At 38.8% G+C, this 22,531-nt stretch overlaps 1 protein-coding gene across 2 annotated transcripts in view; it reads right to left on the bottom strand.

Moving 5' to 3' along the window:
• The window catches only part of PAPPA2 (pappalysin 2), a 456,471-nt gene that overhangs the window by 53,558 nt on the left and 380,382 nt on the right, over positions 1 to 22,531 (bottom strand). For both annotated transcript variants that reach the window (XM_072830732.1, XM_072830733.1), the window contains one exon: positions 1,289 to 1,457. In XM_072830732.1, the coding sequence (XP_072686833.1) occupies positions 1,289 to 1,457 (169 nt within the window). The remainder of the gene's footprint in view (positions 1 to 1,288; positions 1,458 to 22,531) is intronic.

Genomic DNA, 22,531 nt, shown 5'->3' with positions numbered 1-22,531 from the left:
AGATACTATTGAAATAATAAACCATTCATTACTGACCAAAAAATAAAAACAAAAAATAAGAAAAGTCAAGACAATGTTTTGCCATTTTGATGTGAAGAAATCATAAACAATTTTGTCATTAATGAAATTTATTAACAATGTATTTTTCTTTGGATATAAGGATTCAGTGAGTTGTTAACTGTAGCCCACATATTTGGAGATATTTTTGGAATTTTTTTCACAGATGGTGTTGTTTTGCATGGATTCATCCATACTATCACACAAATGCTGCTTGTAGCAAATGTCATATTTTTTCAAGAGGAGTGAGATCCAGGGAAACCAATTCATTATTTTTCCAAAGGTATTTTTGCCTTTCTGCTTGAATGGACACATCATAGTTGCCTTTGATCTCATCAAAGTTTTATTCCCTTTCTCTATATGTATGCTGGTTTGTTTAACTTTTGGCTCCACACCCTCAATAATCACAAAGTATACTATATGCAGATCACAGAGAAAATAGCACTAACTCACAAAACCCAAGAAAGAAAGATTTTAGAATTGTAGATAACTCGCCCTTCATCCAGGGCCAACTCCTTGAGGCCTTAGACAATCAGTGTAAACGGATGTATTTGATTTCTCAGGAGTCTCATTTCACAGCATTTTCTTTGCACATCTGTCCAGCAGTGCTTACCTTGGAGTGTTGGACACTGAGATACACATGTGCCAGGAGAGCAGTCAAGGTCATTGATCTCTGCCTAGGAAGTCTGCTTAACTTCCTGTCTCATGTGTGTGTGTGACTTGAAAAGAGTCAAAACTAAAATTGACATAACCATGATAAGACTGTGGTTTTCATCTGAGACCTCTAAAGCCAAAATCCTAGTGAGAATGGCAGTCAAGCAGCACTTTCAGCTTTGCCTCTGCTGAGAAATTTGTGTTCCTGTTCAGGGATCTGTTCTATGGAAAAATATGATACCAGCTTTCATAGCCAGGTTAGGTTAGTGGCCATACATGGGAGGAAATCACATTGCCAAATCAAAATCCCAGAATTTTTTGGAATTTACCCAGGTACCCAACCCATCAGATTTTTCTTTTATCCAAGAGGAAGTTCTAAACTCAGGAAAAACTATTCCAAGAATGTAGTTATCTTCTGAATTTTCTATCAAATCATATTAACACTGCTGGTTAGAATCCCAACTTAGTAAGGCCCAGCCTGTTGGGATTCATTTAGATCATTTCTAGTCAACATTCTTGAATTGGTCATCAAGATTAGAACACAGTCTGATCCAAAACCAAGTTCAAGTCATCTTACCTTTCCACTTTCCTGGTTACAGTTGAGCGCACATTGGCTGTTGAGCTCAAAGCCATTGGTACATTCATACATGCCTTCAAAGACAGGAGAAGGGGGCTCGCACACCACTGGGACACAGCTGCCTTGCTCCCAGATTCCACCCTCCAGGCACTGTATCTTCAGGAAATTGCTGATGAGACATGAAACAAAATAGCCCATTAGACTCCCTCAAGGAGGTCATGGGAGAAGACTGGACTCTAAGTAATATGGGATAAGGAATAGCAAATAGGCAGTCACAATTGGGTCTTGTTAGCTAAAGGTCCTACCTCATCAGTCTAATTTCTAAGTCAGAGAATCAAAAAAGAGTCAAATGAATTTGCATATAAAACTCATGTTTATACTAATATATTGTAGCCTATTAAATGTACAATAGCATTATGTCTGAAAAAACAGTGAAAGCTTAATCATGTCTAGATTTTGATTTAAAGTGAGAGATATGTGACTCTTCCTTTTACTCACTTAGAGAATACTGTAGTGTTACTAATTGGCTTAATTCCAGTTTTGTTGTTTCTCAGGGAATGTAGAGGCCCAAGGAGAGGAAGAGAGATGGGCAAACAGCCCGTCAGTGAAGCAGTCAGAAGACATACAAGGTTGCTGTCATATGGGTATGGTTCATGGTATCCTAAAATGATTATAATAGTATCCTAAAATGATTATAATAATAACATCAAAGATCACTGATCACAGATCATCATAACAAATACAATAATAATGAAAATGTCTGAGATAGTGCCAGAATTACCAAAACATGATGCAGAGACTTGAGGTGAGTAAATGCTGTTGGATAAAACAGTACCAAAAAACTTGCTCAGTGCTGGGTTGCCACAAACCTTTGATTTGTAAAAACTGCAATATCTTCAAAGTACTATAAAGTGAAACACAATAAAACAAGGTATGCCTGTAATATTTGCTATGTAACTCTCAAGAGAGCTTGATAAATATCAGCACAAGGTCTAGATTGTTTACAGTTGGGTTTTGTTTAAGCCTTTCATCTTGGAGAAGTCTCACACCTAAGTGCACTGGGAAATGCCAGGTAGGATGAAGGAAAGAAAAAGTTATCCCACACTCAGGGGACCTCCCAGAAGTGATCTTGGGATCATCAGGGTTCATATGGTAATATAATTTATGAAGTTGCCAATATTTCTTAGTTCTCCAGACAGGGAAGAAGATGCAGCATATGGATTTTCTTTCAGAACAGAGACTCTAAGCCTGAATTTCAGAAGGGCAAGAACCTCACTAGAGATATTATGGCCATTTTGTTTGTTTACAAGTCCATCTTTTCTTGGAAAGCACTCATAGCTTCTGTCAGCCTCTCCAAGGCTGACTCCAAGTAGGCATGACTCAACACTGTCTTCAAAGAACTGCTCTTCCTCCTCGTGCACAAACACGGCCTCCAACCAGAGAAATTGCTTCGAGGCAGACAGCAGTCAATAGAATTAGGTCTTGATGCTGTGAATTCCATTCCATGCCCCTTCCGGCTCACTGTCAATTTGAAGGTGCTTCCCATGCTGCTGTTTTAATGCATCCACTTCTGATCCAGAGCAATCCTGGTTACAAGCTTGTGATTCTAAAACACAAATAATTTCTTGGCCATTGACTCAACCATATGGCAGCCTTAAATTATCATTTTCTGGGTTCATGATGCTCTTTTTAAATTTAAATATGATCACAACTTTTAGTGACTGTTGCACTATTATACAATGAGCTTCTCCAGTATTCTCATATCACACTAGTAAAATATTTATCACATTGTTTTATGAATGTGCACGTCTCTTTTCCAGTAAGATGGAAACTTTCTGAAGGCAAGCATTGTATCTTATTCTTGTTTTTAATTCCTCATATTAATTTCTAAATAATATCGGGCTTACATCAGGCATTGTTAAGTATCTTCCAAGTTGAATAATTTAACCAAAATTCACAGTGTGTTAGGCATATTGCAGAGCACATTATACATGGTGACAAACTGAATTATCAGCATACTTATGATGAAATTGTATTATTATTATTATTTCATAAAGAAACACACACAGAAGTGTGAAATAATTTGCCCTAGATCCTAGCACAGAATTATTTGATTTCAAATAATTTAAATAAATTTTAATAGTTTAACATAATTTGAACAATCTCCACTTAGAAATAAGTGAAAGAGTGTTTGTTAGTTTTTATTGAGGTAAAATTGTTATGTAACATTAGTTTCAGATATGCAACATGATAATTTGATATTTCTATATACCACAAAGTGATCATCGTAAGTCTAGTTACCATCAATCAGCATGCGACGGACCTCCTTCACTCACTTCCTCTGCTCCCAACTCCCTTCCCCTCTGATAACCATCTATCTGTTCTTTGTGTCCATGAGTTTTCTTATATTTGTTCATTCATTTTGGGTTTCTTGATTCAATGGATAAGTAGAATATATGGTAATTATCTTTCCCTATCTGACTTATTTCACTTAGCTTACTACCCTTAAGATATCCATGTTGTCACAAATGGTAAGATTTCCTTCTTTTTAATGGCTGAGTAGTATTTCATCATGTATATACACTACATTTTCTTTTTTTTTTCACTACATTTTCTTTATCCATTCATCCTTTGATAGACACTTGATTGTTTCCATATCTCAGCTATTGTAAACAATGCTGCAATGAACACAGGAGTGCAATATATCCTTTCAAATTAGTGTTTTTATTTTTATTTTTTGGATAAACCCCCAGAAATAGAATTACTGGATCATACTATAGTTCTATTCTTGATTTTTTGAGGATCCTCCATACTGTTTTCCATAGTGGCTGCTCTAATTTACATTCACAACAACAGTATACAAGGGTTTCCTTTTCTCCACATCTTCTTCAACACATGTTATTTCGTATCTTTTTAATAACAGCCATTCTAACAGGTTTGAAAAGATATCTCCCTGTGGTTGTGATCTGCATTTCCCTGATAATTGGTGATTTTGAACATCTTAGCATGTGTCTGTTGGCCATCTGTAGGTCTTCTTTGGAAAAATGTCTATTTAGACCCTTTGCCAATTTTTTAATGGGGTTGTTTGTTTTTTTGCTATTGAGTTGTTCTAAGTTCTTTATATGTTTTGGATATTAACCCCTTATTGGTTATATGATTTGCAAACATTTTCTGCCATTCAGTAGGTTGCCTTTTCATTTTGTTGATGGTTTCCTTCACTGTGAAGAAGTTTTTAGTTTGATGTAGTCCACTTGTTCATTTTTGCTTTTGTTGTCTTTGATTTTGGAATCAAATCCAAAAATTCAATGACCAATGACCAGTGCTGAAGAGTTCACCTCCTATGTTTTCTTCTAGGAGTTTTATGGTTTCAGGTCTTACATTCATGGTCTTACATTCATTACATTTGATCATGTCTACCATTTTGTGTAGAGTGTAAAGCAATGATCTAGTTTCACTGTTTTACATGAGGCCAACCAGTTTTTCCCAACACCATTTATTGAAGAGATTGTCTTTTCCCCATTGAAAATTTTTGGCTCTTTTGTTGTAACTTATTGATCATATATGTATGGGTTTACTGCTGGCTCTGTATTTCATTTCATTGATCAATGTCTCTTTTTATAACAATATCATATTGTTTTGATTATTATAGCTTTGTAGCATAGTTTGAAATCAGGGAGTATGATACCTCTAGCTTTGTTTTTCCTTTTCAAGATTCCTTTGGCTATCAAAGGTCTTTTGTGACCCTATGCAAATATTAGAACTGTTTGTTCTAGTTCTGTGAAAACACCATTGGGATTTTAATAGGGAATGCAGTCAATTTAGAGATTGCTTTGGGTAGTATGGGTAGTTTAACAATATTCATTCTTCTAATCTAGAAGTATGGAGTATCTTTCCATTTATTTTTGTCTTCTTCAATTTCTTTCATCAATGTCTTTGAGTTTTCAGTATGCAGGTATTTTATCTCCTTGGTTAAATTTATTCCCAGGAATTTTATTCCTTTTGATGCAATTGTACATGGGGTTGTTTTCTTAATTTCTGTAGTAGTTTGTTAAGAGTATATAGAAACAATTTTACTGAATTCACTTAGTAATTCTTCACTAAACTAATCCATACAACTTGACTGAATTCATTTATTAGTTCTAATGATTTTTTTGTATGTAGAATCTTTGGCATTTTCTCCATATAGTATCATATAATCTGCAGATTGTGACAGTGTTGCTTTCTTTCCAGTTTGGAGGGTTTTTATTTCTTCTTCTTGACTAATTGCTATGGCTAGGACTTCCAATACTATGTTGAATAAAAAAAGCAGCAAGAGTGAGCATCTTTGTCTTGTTCTTAATATTAGAAGAAAAGCTTTCAACTTCTATTTAGTATAATGTTAAATAGTTATTGATATTTATACCTTTATTATCAAGAATATTGTAGGGTAGAAATCTGATTTTATGACTGATTTTATGACTGGAATACATCATTTCACTGAATCCTCCAAATGGCAGTTAAGTTAAGTATATTATTATCCACATAGAGAAGGGACCTGAGCCTGAGAGAGATTTCAAGCTAGCTCAAAGATCTACAGTAAAAGGTATATTAGGACCTGGACCGAGGTGAGTTGCTGCCAAAGCCTGTGGTCCTTCCACTGTGTCAGGTTTAACTGCTCCTTTTATGCTCTACAGCCCACTTTGAATATTAATAGCATCTCTATCCTATTCAAAATATTGGAGGCCCTTTACCATGATGCCACATTTATAAGGGTGGCAAAATAAGACCATTCATTTTAAACTTCTGTATTGACTAATAAATTACATATGGAATATTACACAAATCTTAGTATACAGCTCAAGGAATTTTTACATGTGAATACACCTGGGTAATCATTCAGATCAAGATACAGAGCATTTCCAGTGCCCAGTATCCCAAATTCCCCTGGTGTTCCTTATAGTTAAACCTTCCCACACCCTGGCAATCCACACTATTCTGACTTTCATCAACATAGATTAGGTTTGCCTGTTCTTGAACTTTACATAAATGAAATCACATACTATGTAATATTGTGTATATGGCTTCTTTCCCTAAAGGAAGATTCCACCCAAAAATGTCTTCCCAAATCTATTTCAATGAAAGATTTGTAGTTCTTTTGATGATAACGAAACTCCTTTTTGTCCTTCTTATAGACTGGATATTCTACTCTTCTTTTACACTACAGAGTTTATATTCTCCCAGGGACTCTCTTCTTTCTACAACCTCCCACAGATGAAATCCTTTCCCTACCTCTGCTGAATTGACATCCTCCAGCTGGAGAGAGCAGGCAATACCACTGACACCAGGGGAGAGTCAAGGCTGTAAAACTTTGCATGTCAGCATGGTTATAAAGGAAAACCCTTTCTTGGCCAAGACGATAATATTTTGACTTCATGTGGTATTTTTCTCTGAATTGGTTGGAACTCTTCAACATGGAAATAGTCCTCCCTTTTCTTGCCCAGTGTGAAGAGCCATTCAAGAATGCAGATTTCATATCTTTCCTTGCCAGTTTAATAATCCCAGTGGTGAAGGTAGATAGATCAAACTTGCATGGGGAAGAGTGAGTAGGTCATTGCAGGTGGTAGCTGAACAACATGACAGGCCCTGTGATGCAAACCACCAGTAATATCAGTAAAATATATAGAGAGGGAATACTTGAAGGTAGAAAGAAAAGCAGCACAGTTCCCACCAGGACCCCCTGAACTCCACCAGAAGCCACTACAGGCAGGAGTGAGAGGAGTTTGGGAGAGAGATCTGATTCCCTAGGAAATGGCATTTCCTTTCTATAGGGGTCCCCATGCCCCCTCAACCTCATGGATTCTCCTTCCCAGGTTCTTCTCCCTTGTATGAGGAGTGCCTCCTCTGGCCTTCTCTCCATACACTTCTCACAAATTCTGCATGGCACTCTATGAGATGACCCAGTTCAGGTTCTGCCTTCAGATTTCTCACACTGCGTTTGATTGGTCAGTTCCTCAAAGCCCAGTAGCAAGCCCTGTCTCAATGGCTCCACGTCAATGCCTGTCAATCCCTGTTTTGGGCACTAACCTTGAGATCCCATGGTATGGAGCCTAGCACTTGAGTGCCACAAGCTGGTTCTGGCTGTAGGAGACTGTGATTGTAGCAAGAATTCAGTGTCCTGGATTCCTCCTAGATCCAGGAAACTTAGTTTCCACAAAGGACCCTTGAAGGAGACTAAAGCCTATAGCAATGGCAAGACTTTGATCTCTAGTGGTGCCATAGCTCCCTTTTCTGAGTTTAGTGTTGAGGAGTGACCTCTGAGCCTTTTAAAATCATAAATGAAAAAAACTGGTTTATTCACAGTGGTTCAACTCCTTCCCATAAAGTGCTATGAATCAAGAGTCACTTGAAATCATGAAGCAAGTAGTTTGCATTTTAAGGAATGATAGCATTGGATGTTAGATCAATGCACACAGGCAGACCCTCACCAGGACAGGGATTCTAAATTTCGATAGTCTAGTCCAAATGTCCTTCACATGAAACATTCTACCCACTGACTATTAGCTGTCTATATTTTCTTCATTCCAGTGGAATAAATGAGGCTAAACTATGACATTAGGAACCATGAAGTGATTTGCCTAATGCCACACTGCAAGCAATTCACCGGCAAAAGAAAAAACAGACTCCAGGGTTTTCAAATCATAATATAACACCCCAATCCTCAGACCAATGGTTTCCAAATGACATCTGTAGACCAATCATTTAGGAGACATTTAAAAACCTAGATTTACAGGCTTACTAAATCAAGTATCCTGGGATTGTCCTAGCATTCTATATTTTTTAACTGGCTAGCAGTTTTTATATGTAGCCAGGTTGGCAAAACACTAAAATTATGTTTATTTTCCTATTGCAAAAATTAACCTTAAGTGTAGAAATCAGAGAGCAAAATCACCTACCTAACAACCCTGGTTAAAAAGACTGGATGCTTAGCAAAGACCAAACAGTTACAGCCAGACAACTTACTCTGTAAATGGTATCATGAGCAGTTGGGGCTAGGGGTAGGTCTGTATTTATTTTCCTTCTAACTACTCCAGACAAATCACCACAATTTCCAAGTTAGAAGATGCTTTTTCCAATTTCCAGAACTTGTGGTATCCACCTAGTGCTGAAAATCCAGCTGTGCTCTTTCTGCTTTTTACACCATTGCCAGAAAGAAAGATCTTGTAATCAAAACTTGGCTGAAAGTTTGACTGATGTTGCTTGAGGCACACATGAGTCTACCCTACCCCATTCTTCTATCACCACTGCAGGGTTTTCAAGAGTAATATTTATTTTTCACTGGAGAAAATAAAAATATGATTGTTGAGTCCAAGAGAATGATCATGTCTTTACTGATCAAGGGCATCTAGCGTCTCCAATGGGTAGTCCCTCGTGAATAATAACAACAGAAAAACAATCAAATATTGAGCACTTACGTGCTAGGGATTGTGTGAAAGAATATATATCTATATCATTTTATCCTTAAACCCCCCTGTGTGATAAGGACTATTAGTTATGTGAGTTCTTGATGGCCTTATCTTTGTACATGTTCCTCCTCAACCACCCCTATACTATCATCCATCCTGTTGCCCAAGTTTGAAACTTAAAAGACATCTTTGATTCTACTTTTTCTCTCAATCTTACTTTTTTCCCAACTCCCCATCTGATCTTATTCAATCCATCAGCAAGTCCTCTCAGTTTTTCCTCCCAAATATCTCTGGAATCTGTCCCCATACCTCTTGCATCTCCACTGTCTTGAGTGCTAGCCCATGTTCTACCTCTTACCTCCTAACCCCGGACACCACACTTCTCTGGATCCCTTCCTATCCAGTTGGCAAACACCAGCCAGAGAGATGTTTTATAAATACATTACATCATGCTTTTTTTTTTTTTTTTTGCTTAGGATATTTCAATTGCCTCCACTTGCATGGAAAAAAATTCCAAATTTTCTCACTTCTTAATCACAATGTCCTGCACAATCTCATCCCATTTTCTCTGACCTCATCCTATGTTCCATTCACCTTCTTTGTTTTTTTATGTTTTAAAAGATTTTATTTATTTATTCATGAGAGATGCAGAGAGAGAGGCAGAGACATAGGCAGAGGGAGAAGCAGGCCCCATGCAAGGATCCCAACGTGGGACTCAATCCCGGCACTCTGGGATCACACCCTGAGCTGAAGACAGATGCTCAACCACTAAGCCACCCAGATGTGCCTCCATTCACCTTCTTTAATATACTTTGTCCACATTTGACTTAGAATCCCAAGTACTACCAAGTTGTTTCCTGCCAAAGGACTTTGGTACTATTCTCTCTGCTTGTGTTTTTCTTTTTGCTCTTCTGATGGGCTCTTCTTCCTATCTAAAAATAATTTTTGTCACCCCAGAGCAACCTTATTTTACACCTTTATTGTTTTTGGCTTATAATCAAAGCAACTGTCTATCTTTCAAGGAATATATACTCTAATTATTTTGTTTTGGGGGCTTTAGTAATTTATTTCCTGTCTCCCCCACTGGAATATAAGCTTGGTGAGAGCAATATTTTATTTACTATATCTTCTGTCTCCAGCACAATGTCTGATACATAATAGGCACCAATAGACATTGGTTCAATGAATGCATAAATGTTTATGTTTTAGATGAGGTAAGTAAGGTTTAGAAAAGTAAGATAACTTACCTGAAATTACCTAACTAGTTAATGGAAGAGAAGGGATCAGTACCATGATCCATATAATGTCAATGCCTAAATCATAATATGGAAGCACCATTATTCCTAGAAACGGAACTGCATATAAAATATCTCCCTTTATCTAGTACATTTGTACTGAATGTCACAAAATCCTACCGCAAAGAACATCCCTAAAAAGAAAGTGTAAAAGCAGGGAGTAACTGCATCATTTCCATAACACAGATTAGGAATCTGAAGCATTAATTGGATAAGTGGTTTTTTTGTGGCACATGGTCAGCTTCTGAATTGAAATTAGAAGCGTTTTTATTCAGAATACAGTTTAGCCCCTTACCACTTACAGTGTGGTCCCAGAACAGCAGCATTAGAATTATCCGGGAGTTTGTTAGCAAGGTAGAATTTGGGGCTCCACCAGAGAATGACTCAATCAGAATCCATATTTTAATAAGATCCCCAAGTGATTCCTGTGCACAGTCAAGTTTGAGAAGTACTACTCTAGACTATGTTAAAAGACACAGTCCCCGCAGGGAGCCTGCTTCTCCCTCTGCCTATGTCTCTACCTCTCTCTCTGCATCTCTCATGAATAAATAAATAAAATCTTTAAAGAGAGAGAGAGAGAGAGGGAGAGAGAGAGAGAGAGAGAGAGGAGAGAGAGAGACAGTCCTCTACCCTATACCAGAGAGCACCATCAGCACTTCCAATCTCCATCCTCTCAGACGACTGCAGACTTGGTTTCTCAAGCCAATATCCTAAATGAAGGGCAGGAAGACTCAGTCCTGGCCAGCCCAAAGGCCATCAGGGATTCCACCCTCTGTACAGCAGGCCCTCTGATACCTAGTACCAGTCCACTCTACTGAACAAGAAAGAGTTTCAGCAGGACCATCCCTCGAGACACACTGGCTTTGGCTTTTCATTCTTCCCTGACTCTAAAAAAAATGCCCCCTACAAAGCTCTTCTTCCATGTGAAATAGAGCCTCTCTGTCAGAATAAGCAGTGTGCTAAGTCCTAAGAGTACGTAGATAGTGCTACTTCTAAGTTCCACCCCTCACTTCTATCTTTGAACTTTCTGCTACTAGTCATAGGTCTCCAAACTGGCAGATGCAATAATGCCCCGCCCCAGGTCTGAACACCTAATTCAAGTCTGGGGCCCCTTCTCCACTGTTCACTGCCCCCACCTTAGTTGTCCAACCCTCAGCCTCTCTCATTTTAAGTTCATACCTCCCGCTTAATCTCTTTTGCATTAGCCTCTTGGCCCTTCACATAATCCTCCATAAAGCTAACAGGGTTATCTTCTTACGAAATCTGCTCAGGTTAAACCCAAACATATATGACACAATTAACATCACTGCAGAATTCTAATATTCATTCCTCTCAGTCTGTATTCGAGGACCTGGTGATTACACTGAAGTGAACTGGTTCCAAAACAAAAAAATATTAAATAGGAATCTCTTGCCTTCACCATCTTTCATTCTTCAGTTATCTGTTCATTCATACAAGCAGTCAACAAATATTCATGAGCTTCTAGTATGGGCACATGCATTACATTAGGTTCCACAGTTGTAGAAACAAATATTAATACCATAATACAACTGACCTCTGGGAGTCCAAAGAGGGAGCCTCAGCACTGCCTGAGGACATGAAGGATATCAGGAAAGAAACACTCTGAGATGGGTTCATTAGGTAGAGAAGGAGGAGAAGGGAATACTTGCCAGGAGATCGATGCATCCAAGAATGCAGAGGCGTAAAAGGTAGAGTCTATTTGAAATCTCAGCCAAAAGTATAAATGGGAAAAGTATGCATATCTGTGCCCATCCTAATTTTTGAAGTATGTTCAGCTTTATCTTGTTCTATCTTGTGGTGAGGAAAAGGCAGGGCAAGAGAAGAGCCTGTGGGAAGGCAGGTGGGACAAAATTCTGGCAGAAAAGGGCCACAAATTGTATGAATTCAATTTCAGAGGGCAAGTTCTCTCATTTAAGAAATCCTTTGTCTATCCTCACAACGCTTTCAGCGTGTGAATTCCTCCAGGTATTATTATATCTCTGTTCCCGGTCAGTACAACTCACAGACAGGTCTGATAGAAAGTGCTCACAGTATAAACACATATCCAAACCCTCACCTTGGAATTAACTATTCAATCACTGCATGTCATTGTCCCTCTTTCAGAAAGCAAAGCTCTTTACATGGCCCCTTGTCCAGAAGTCGGAGCAATGATAAAACCTGAACCCGCTAAGGAGTTATTAGAATTTCTAGAAGGTTGCGACGTACCTAAGGACTTTGGACTTTACAAAGGGGAATCCCATGTTTGCAGTGCTCCTGATAGCTCAGCTTTCTGATGTGGGCTAGAATGAAAAGGCTGGTTAACATTCTCCTTGAAATTTTCCTGGACTAAAGACAGAGTCAGAGGTCTCAGTAGCCTTCAGCAAGCTTTTAGTGGCTGCATCGGGTGATTCTCATCAGGATTACAGCATGACTGAGTAGTGAAGAGCAGATGATTTGGAATCAGGAGACTAACACTTGAACTCCGGATGTGGCTCTAAATAAATCTCGGGCTTTTAAAATTACTTAGCTTTCTTGCCTCAGCTTTCCTATCTGAAAATTGGGGTTTATAATAGCTTCCTTACAGGCTTATTAGAAGATTATAAAATTTAGTGTATATACAACATGTAGTACAATGAATGGCACATACAATTCCCAAAGAGCAGCAGAAATTATTAGCTCTGATACTCGAAAGAGCTACTCAGCCATACTCTCTGTCCCTCCTTCTCTTATCTTTCACCCTGTGTGTGTGATGTTCTGTGGTAACATTCTACTCAGCCTTCCAAACCTTCTCAGTTCTTCAGATATTTGTGCCATCCAGACACCTTCAGGAGGTAGTTTGTAAATCAGTTGGGCCAGACCTGACTCCATCATAGACAGCAAAAGCAAGGTCAAAATCAAAATGTTCACCCACTAGGACCAAAAAAGGGATTAGCAGGAGAGGATGGGGTAGGAGAAAAAAAAGGCAAAGAAAGGGCATCAGAGAGACAAAGTATGGATTGAAGAAAGCCCTGTTGGTGTGTGTGTGTGTGTGTGTGTGTGTGTGTGTGTGAAATCCAGTGCTTACTCATATAAGATTTTAAAAATTATTCTTCCTAATTAATAGAGAAATCAGCAGTCAATATAATATCAAAAGAGGAAGGATAGCTTTACAATCAGATGCTCCCTTGCTTGAGATTGAAGGTCACAGGGAAATTTACAAGTTCAACAAATGCTGTGTTTGAAGTAAAGGCCTGCATGCCAATCGCTGGAGCCCTGGGAAGCCTACGGCAGGGAGCTGGCCTGCACCCAGGTGTGCATATGAGTGGCCAAGGCTTGGAGAAGAGGTTTAGTCACTTTGATGCCAAAAGAGGCTGTAATCAATTAGCCTAAAGCTCACATTATCCTACAATGGCAAGAGAATTGAGGATTCCAAGAATAAACTTTGAATGTATTTACTATAAACAATAATTATAAAGCCAGACAATGTCTTAATGGAAAGAAAACAAATTTCTATTTTTCACAGATGCATGAGTGTACACAGAGATTATAGTGTGTCCCTTCATTGGCAAATCATAGATAGCACATGTGTCTCTGTCTATATATATAGGTTTAACATCTGTTCATATATGCACAATGTTAGGACAGAATTTAAAAATTATGTAGATTGTTTTACTGACTTTTTAGAAATCACAAATCCAGAATATTTAAGAAGTTTAGCATTTGTCTTAACTACACATTTCCATTTCACTAGCCAAGTCTTTCTTTCCCTTCCTATGGTATGATAAAATCAGTTGAACCTCAGAGTTTCAAGCTATAGTTCAAAAATATCAAGAGTCTAAAAAACCAGGTAACATCTCCAGGACATGCCCTTCCTTTCTGTTCCCGCACCAGTCTGACCTCATTTGTTTGTCCCAATTGTTGAAGTATGTTCAGTTCTATCTTGCTATTTCATTTCCATTTCTTTCTCCTTATATCCCTCTTTTCCCTTTTCATGGTCTACTGGAAGCCACTGTAGTATTTGGATACTGAGTTGAAGCATCTGGAGAGGGTTCTGCTTGGGGTAGGGAACTGCATATATATTTTTTTAATTTAATGAACTTTCTGTTTTGGTGTGTGTGTGTGTGTGTGTGTGTGTGTGTGTGTGTGTGTGTTATAGGCAAAGGAAGTGCACTCCCCTACTGGACCCGGTAATGAACACCTGTACCTCCTACCTGAAATGCCAGCTTCAGTCATCCTATTCCTATGCAGTTTTTCAGCAGATAGGCACCAACCATGGATGGGAGACAACAGCCATGGATAAAAATGTAGGTGAGTGTATTCCTTGTTAAAGAAGAAGTTTACACACCAAAAGCAACAGCCATTTTGCAAGGGGCATTAACCTGATGATGACGACGATGATGATGATGATGATAAAATACCAGCTACTGCCAACCTAGAGTTTTATATGACTAAGAACTGTGCTCACTTCTTTACATCTATTATCTAATTTACTCCTTTTAAGAAGCTATAAGTATTTCTATTTCCTAATATCCATTTTGTAAATGAAAACAGTGATGTTCAGTATAGATCAGTAACTTGCCCAAGGTCTAAGAGCTAATAAGTGACAGAGATTCAAAGTCAGATCTCACTAATCCCAGGGCCTATGTATTAAGCTAAGAGAAAAATCTTGGATGAAGGAATACTTTCCTAGCATTCTGATTAAATTTTCTTCTCTAGGGAAATTTCAGAGAAGTACTTAATCTTCAGACTCAATTCTAGAGATCTTAAAAATGGACCCATCTACTGGCTTCAAGGAATACCTAGATCTATTCCTCTTGGGTGTGGATGGAGAACAATTCACCAAAACCTATTGAAAAGAAGAGAATAAAAACCTGGACTGTTTACTCAGACCAGAAGTTCCCCAAGTATTACCATAAGTACTGCCGACTAAGATTGTGCCCTGTGCAGTATTATATCACTGTTTCTCTGGCTTTTCCTTGTGGCAATAAATTGTTATGTATCACTTCTCTCAATAGTATTATGCCAAAGTGCTAACTCTTCTCATTGATTCTACTGAGATGGAAAATAAAATATAGACTCTTAGAGCTGGAAGTTTCTCAAGATTTCCCCTTATTTTACAAATGTGGGGGCGGGGGGGGGAAGGCCCAGAGAGATGTAGTGATTTACTCAATATTGAAAGTCTTGTTAGCCAAGAGCATGGGCTTTGGAGTCAGAATGGTTTAACAGCATATATCCCCTGAGTGATTGTGGGAAGGCTACTAATGATACTCTGAGTCTCAGTTTCCTCATCTGTCTAATAATATATTGAAGTATATTATTATTACAGTATATCAAGTTATGCATTACTATATCATAGCATACCATATTATACTATCATCTTATTATATCATGCATTCAATAGAACAGATCCAAGGCCTTATGCTTTTTAACTCTCTGTCATACCAAATGATCTTTCTGCATGTAGAGATGGGTCAAGTCCACATGTATAGTCCACAGCCATCTCAAGCCTTCCTCTCAAGTCAGAAGAGACAAAATCCATTAAAGAGGTTTACCAACCAAACATTTGTTAAACGCTAAATAGTCTTAATGTGAGGTCTATTTTTTACCATCTTTACCTACATTTGTGTTTATAGAAATTAAATAGATATGTATTCTTTGGAAAAATTGATACCACAATGACTCTCAGAAAGTACGGCTGTTTATAATCTAAGAAAGATCTGACTACTACAGCACCCTTCACATGGCATCTTGGCGCATGACTTATAGAGGGAGAGGGTGTCTAAGTAAACTTAGAAGGTTGGAATAATTTATAAGTTAAATTAATTATGGGCCCTAATGAGGTTAGCCTAACCTTCGCACATAAAGATAACACCTAATGAGAAAAAGGTAATCGTGGGAGTGAAAGATAAGGGGAGAACATAATATGGTCTTTTTGATAAATATAAGCCAAACACACTTATTTTAGCTTTGTGGGACATCAAGTTAATAAAACAAGAGAGGAGTGATAAACAATGATGTGTATGTGGAAGTAAATTGTGGGGGAGGAAAAGAAAATAGCTTAAAGGAGCCTGTGTACATGTTGTAAAATATCAATAAGAAAGGACTCATGATACTACGTAAACTTTACAATTTCTTTGGAGTTACAATTGTTTGTAATTTTTTTGATTAACTCCAAATATAAATAAGCCTCAAAGAGACATGTAAAAATCTGGCGTGCAAAAGTGCTGTTATACTAATTTTGAAAAAAGAAAACATTACTCTGGATATTTTTTAGACAAGTCAAAATCCCATGACTGATACTGTTCTTACAGAAACAAAGGTTTCCCTAAACTTGTGCTTCTTGATTTTGGCTGTATATTGGAACAACTTGGGAAGCTTGGCAAAACGCTAATGCCTGGATGCCACTTGCACATTCTCATGTAATTGGTTTAGGGTATGAGCTGAACATTAAGATGTTTTAAATCTCCCCAAATGATACTAATGTGCACCAGGTATGAGAACTTGTTGTTCTGGTGAGCTTGTTGAGAGGTCTAATCCTTTTGTGGTACTATTAACTTGTACAGAGTTGTGCTAATCAAGCTTACATATGTGTTGAATAGATAAAAGTAAACAGTCTTTGGAGAAGATGATTCCTTCCATGTTACCGAGACAATTGCTAGAAGAAAAACATACACATATATTCTTGGAGTTCTTCCATTCTAAAGCCCTTAAAACAGAGATCTCCACTCCCTCATAAGAAACCGCTCCCTTTCCTTCACCATTTATTAGTATCAAATTCAAATCAAATTCCTATTAAGGCCTTTCTAATAAATGTATTTTCATTCATTCATAAAGTATTTATTGAGTACCTACCAATAAATGTAGTAGCCATTGGGCACACAAAGCTAAACAAATATTCATGGTCTGTTAGAGAATATAGACAAATAACCAGACCATTTCTACTCAGTGAGTTAAATGATGTTATCAGGGAAGTTCTGTGTGCAGTGTAATCCTGGGAAGGACAGTTCTTAAAGACTGGAGAGATTTGGTAGTCTTCCTAGATAAAACCGTATCTATGCTAAAAATAGGAGAGTAAGAATCAAGCTAAGGCAAAGGTCACTGCTGGGGAGAGCTCTGACCCAGAGGTATGTTAACCTTGGCTTAGATAAAGAAGTAGAATAAATCCAATGGTATATGAGAGCCTAGAGAAGAAGGGAGAAAATCAGGGAGTGAAAAAGAACAGTTGGAAGGAAGTGGTCTCCCAGGGAAGAAAGTAAGCAATGAACCTGTAGAAGTACGCAAATCCAGCTAGATTGTATAAGACGTTAAAACTATTTTAAGCTTTTTTTGTTTTTACTTTCCTAGTGAAATGGCTGCCACTCAATTTTATGTAGGGGAAAACTATAATTGGAATTCTGTTTTTTGAAGATCATTTTTGCTGAAAGTAGTGAATGTATTAAAGGGAGAAAGACTAGTCAGAAAGACCAGGTCAGAAGTGAAAAAGGATAGTGGCCTGCTATAGAGAAGTGGAGAAATGGACATATCTGAAACTCAGTAAGATGATACTTGACGAAAGTTGATGACTGGTTTGAATGGGGGTGAAGGAGACTGAAGTTTTGTGCAGGTTCTTGGCCTGACCAACCACATGAAACACAGAAGGATGTTAAGATTTGAAAGAGACCGGGGCACCTGGGTGGCTCAGTTGGTTAAGCATCTGCCTTTGGCTCAAGTCATGGTCTCGGGGTCCTGGGATTGAGCCCCACATTGGGCTCTCTGCTCAACAAGGAGTCTACTTCTCCCTCTCCCTCTGTATTCTCTCTCACTCTCTCTCAAATAGATAAATAAAATATTTTTAAAAATACTTGAAAGGGATTATAATAGGCTCTGTTTTATATAGTAAGAGTTTAAAATGCAGATGGGATATCCCAGTGGCTATATCCATAGGCAGTTGTTCTAATGGTCCTTATTAGAAGAGACTAGAGTAGAAGGTACTGATTTAGGAAGCATCAGCATGTGGATGATGGTTGAGGCTACAGGGTAAATAAGCTTTATCCCAGACAAGTGTGCAGAACAAGAGAAAAAAGTGAACTCCAGAGAAACATCTACATTGAAGAAATGGGCAGAGGGGGTAAAGCTAGAAAACAAAATTGAGAAGAGATAGAGAAGGAGGAAAATCAGGGAGTGAAAAAAGAACAGAATAAAGGAAGAAGTTTCAAGCAGACTGCAGCCAATTATGCTGTAATAAAGAGTCTAACTCCATTTTTAATGTTTGTTGACAGCTTTCAAGCCCCAGCATCTCTCACACCTGAGCAAGCCTATCAGAAAGCTGTATGCTTCCTCTTTTGGCCTCAGCAGAAAGTTCAAACCACACAGGTTCTGTTCACCTGCAGAAACCCGAAGCCCCACACCCAAAGCACCATAAAACTCCAGGCCCTCTCCTTTCCCTGATTTCCCTGGCCACTGAAAGATCAACCTGGGATCCTCCCCTTCTCTTTCCAGAAGGCCTCATTATGTGAGTAATACATCTTTTCAAAGTCTGTTGGTCTATGTGTAGTATCATTAGTTTCAACATCACACCAAATTATGGGCAGAAGGATCCATCCTATCTCTCATGGTGACCACAACATAAACCAAATATTCTCAAGTAACCTGAGGACCAAGAAGAGTCACTGTATTTGGCAGCAGAAAGATCCATGGCAATCACAGCTCTAGTGAAGAGACCGAAATAAAAACATGAATGTCAAACTATGAAGGAGGGAAAAGATGGCAAGATAGAGATAGGAAGTACAAACAACTCTTACAAGTTTCATTGTAAAAGGGAGAGACAAAAATAGAGTGGTAGCTGGGGACGGGGGCACGAGATCAAGAAAAGGCTCTGCTTGTTTGAATTGTACCATGGGAGAAACCCGAGCACCATGAAAGAGAAGTAACTGGGCAAGAGGGAAGGAGAAGCCTCAGATGTAGAAAAGAAGTTAAATGGGTTGAGAGAAATCCCCAAGAAGGGAGACAGCATCTACAGCAAAGGTGGTGAACTTCATTTTAGACAGCAGGTAGGGAGGAGTGCATGTTTGGGGTATAGATTAGTTTGCATACCTGTGGGCAGACTCTTCACTCTGGGGATGGAGGTGATAGCTGGAAGTTTGGGAAGAGGTGTTGAGACTGGAGGAAAAAAGGTGTGGAGTGGTCTTCAAGATTTAAGACATGGGGCACCTGGGTGGCTCAGTGGCTGAGCATCTGCCTTCAGCTCAAGTCATGATCCCAGAGTCCTGGGATTGAGTCCCACGTTGGACTCCCTGGCAGGGAGCCTGCTTCTCCCTCTGCCTATGTCTCTGCCTCTCTCTGTGTGTCTCTTATGAATGAATAAATACAATCTTTAAAAAAAAGAATAAAGACATGCTTGTCCTCAAAACATAGAAGGCTTTGGGCACAGGGTTGAAAGCTCATGTACCTTTCTTCTTGCCATCTTGGAGTGCCAGTCTCTTCTGGGTTCCCCATTTTGGAAGATCTGCCTAATTTTCCATTTTTTTTACTCTCTGCCTCCACAAATTGCTATAATCTACTCTTAATAGCTCACTTCATTTTGTTTTTAAACTGTTTATCCATTTATCTCATAAAATCTGGAAAATTTAGCAAATATAAGAAAGCAGAAAAAGAAAAGATATAATCTCTAGGTAGTAGGATTATAGAGAACATCTTTTCTTTTTCTGCTTTTTTTATCATTTTTATAGTAACTAGAAATGTTTATGATATTAGTAATTATAATCTCTAGGTAGGATTATAGAGAATAATTACTAATATCATAAACATTTCTAGTTACTATAAAAATGATAAAAATATTCTTTTAATATGAAAAATAGAAATTGTATCATTTTTAACAATTATTTTCTTGCTTTTATCCACTTGACATTGTATTGTGAATGTCTTCCCTTGTCTTTAATGTTCTTCCAAACACGTTGATAGTACCAGGCTATTTCATGATATGGCTGTACCATTGTATAGCTGTATTATATAATAGAGATTAATTTTTTAATTGATTTTTTGCTTCCCCAACATCCATTTACCCTCCTTATCAATTTCCCTCTGGAGAACCCACTGGACTTGGGTGATGCTGACTCCAGCCATGACTTTAAGGTCACAGTCCCTGACCCAGGCCTAAGCCATTGCATTTTCCATTCTCAGGAACTAGATCCGGTGTGGGCAGTGCTACTTTCTAATCCTGTGAAGAAGGGGCCAGGAATCCAGGAGCCATGTGAAAGTGCCTCTCTTGGAGCTGTCTCCTTCTCTGCTATACTTCATGGAAAAATAAAGCACATGAGAGAGGGAGTGTGGAGGCTGTGTGCTCCCTGAGGTCAGAGTGTAGGTCCTCCTCCTCATGCATGTTTCCTCAGACTGGCATAGAGCATGAAGGTGGTGAACTTGCCAATTGCGGCTATGCCCGCCCTGCAGCCTCTGAGCAGAATGGGACAAAACTTAAATGGGTTAATCCCAAGAGAAAAGCCAGATCCAGTACTTTCTTTTCTCTTGAAACAATGTTCAATAGACTTGAGAAGAGCAGGAAGGGAATGTACTTGGCTGATTTTCTTGTAGTTGTTGCCTTGTTTTAAAAAGAAATGAACAAAAAGGAATACCTGGTGCTTACATTGAACGTCATAGCTGATAAAATGCTTTCAGGACGTTACCTACTTTCAGCCTTCAAACAACACTGTTGGATAGAAATTACTCTACCCCTCACATTATGGATGCAAAAACTGAGACACATGGATATTGAGTCTGTTGTTCAGAGTCATGCAAACAACAAGCTGTGAATCTGACCATCAAGTGGATTTTTTCCACAACTCATAAAATTAGCATGTGCCCACTCTGTCTGGATTGCTCTCCCTGCCTGCTTTTCTCAATCTTTTCTTCTCCTGCTTGCACATCCAAGGAAGAAGTGTAGAGCCCCATTTGTATGGCTCTGGGCTCTTTCCACCAAGCAAGGAACAAGGCTGACATAGTCCGTTGAGTAAACAGAAGTGGTAAGTGACAGTGATTTGCGCCTGATTTACAAACTTCTGATTACCAATCCACCGCCTGCTATGTAAACAGGTGTAAACTAAGATTTAAATCAGTTTACACAGTGTGGTAAATAATTTAATCTTTTCTCAGCATGGTGTTTGTGAATGTAAGTGTTTATGCCAAAACTGATGCCGATGTTGCAAGCTTCCAGTTTCTCAACCAGAAAAGCTGTACCAATAAATGGCTGCTGTGTGCCCCTGCCCTGGTTGGGGAAACAGGCCCAGGGTAAGGGAGAAAGCCCACAGTTCTGGGGGGGATGCCTCATTCGCAACACAGAGTTCAGTCATGGGCCAAGGGAGCTAGAAATAATCCTTCCACCCTTAATTCTTCGGGTTCCTGAGACTTTTCTCTCCCCCCTCAATTATTCTCTGCACCGCTCTGCAGACACCTGAGTCAGCTGCAGGTCTGTGTAAAGGGAGGCAAGAAATGAGAGGGAAAAAGCCAGAAAACAGCCGCCTTCAGAGGAGCTATGCTATGATTCGCACTTAAGATGGCCTGGGTCCTCACTGCCTGTCAATGCATGCCTATGCAAATAGATCTAGACCCTATGAAAATCACATGCAAATGTGTTTTCAGTTGTCAAAAACTGTTGACTATACCTGCTAGAGTCCACTGAACCAGAGTGATGCCTCTTATGAATATTTCATCAGTATTATTCATATTCTCATCAGCCTGGCCCTCGTCCAACTTGCTCCCCCCTCCCACATAGAAGCCTGTGCTTCCTCTGGAGTGGAAGGCTCTGGGCAAAGTCAGACTCCATCTACTCCTAGTAAGATGGTGGGGTGAAGGGCAAATACAAGCCAGAGGGCAAGTGTGCTGATATTCTTCTGTCCCCTTAGAGAATTCTCGCTTATAAGCAAAGCTTGTATGTCTCAGCATAGCTAAGGTCTTGTTAGTTCAAAAAACAAAAACAAAAACCAGCTTTTAAAAAAAACAACCTACAATGGTCAGGCTTTTAATTAAGTCCTGGGTAAGAAATGAACTGGATTTTCTCCTACACTGACATAATTTACTATAGGGAAAGAATAGCTACTATTTACTGAGTACAAGGAATTTCTTTTCCTGAAAGCTTTTTGTTCGTTCAGAAAATTTCTTTTTCTGAAATCATTTATTGAGCAATTGGCACAAGGCAGGCACTGGGTTGGATGTGCATTATCTCATTTCATCTTCAGTTCAACACTCTGATGTGGGCATTATCCTCAACTTACAAAGGAGACTGAGACCCAAAATGTTAAGTAACTTGCCTGAGGTTACTCAGCTGATAAAAAGGGGAGATGGCTGAGATTTGGAGCCCAGCATGACTCTCTTCAAAGCCTTTTCTCTTAAATGATCCTGCAAAGCTTTTATTCTTTCTGATCAGAAGAAAGGCACTCCTGGCTTCTGGGTCCAGGAGTGTGCACACAGAAAGTCCAGGAGGGAGAAAGCAGAGAAACTACCATAATGTTAATGGCTAATATGTTTTATGTGTTAAAAATAAATTGACCAAACCTTAT

The sequence above is a fragment of the Canis lupus genome, chromosome 6 (genome assembly GCF_048164855.1).
Source record: "Canis lupus baileyi chromosome 6, mCanLup2.hap1, whole genome shotgun sequence".
NCBI classification, from domain to species: Eukaryota; Metazoa; Chordata; class Mammalia; order Carnivora; family Canidae; genus Canis; species Canis lupus.
This window is presented reverse-complemented; position numbering and strand designations above follow the sequence as displayed.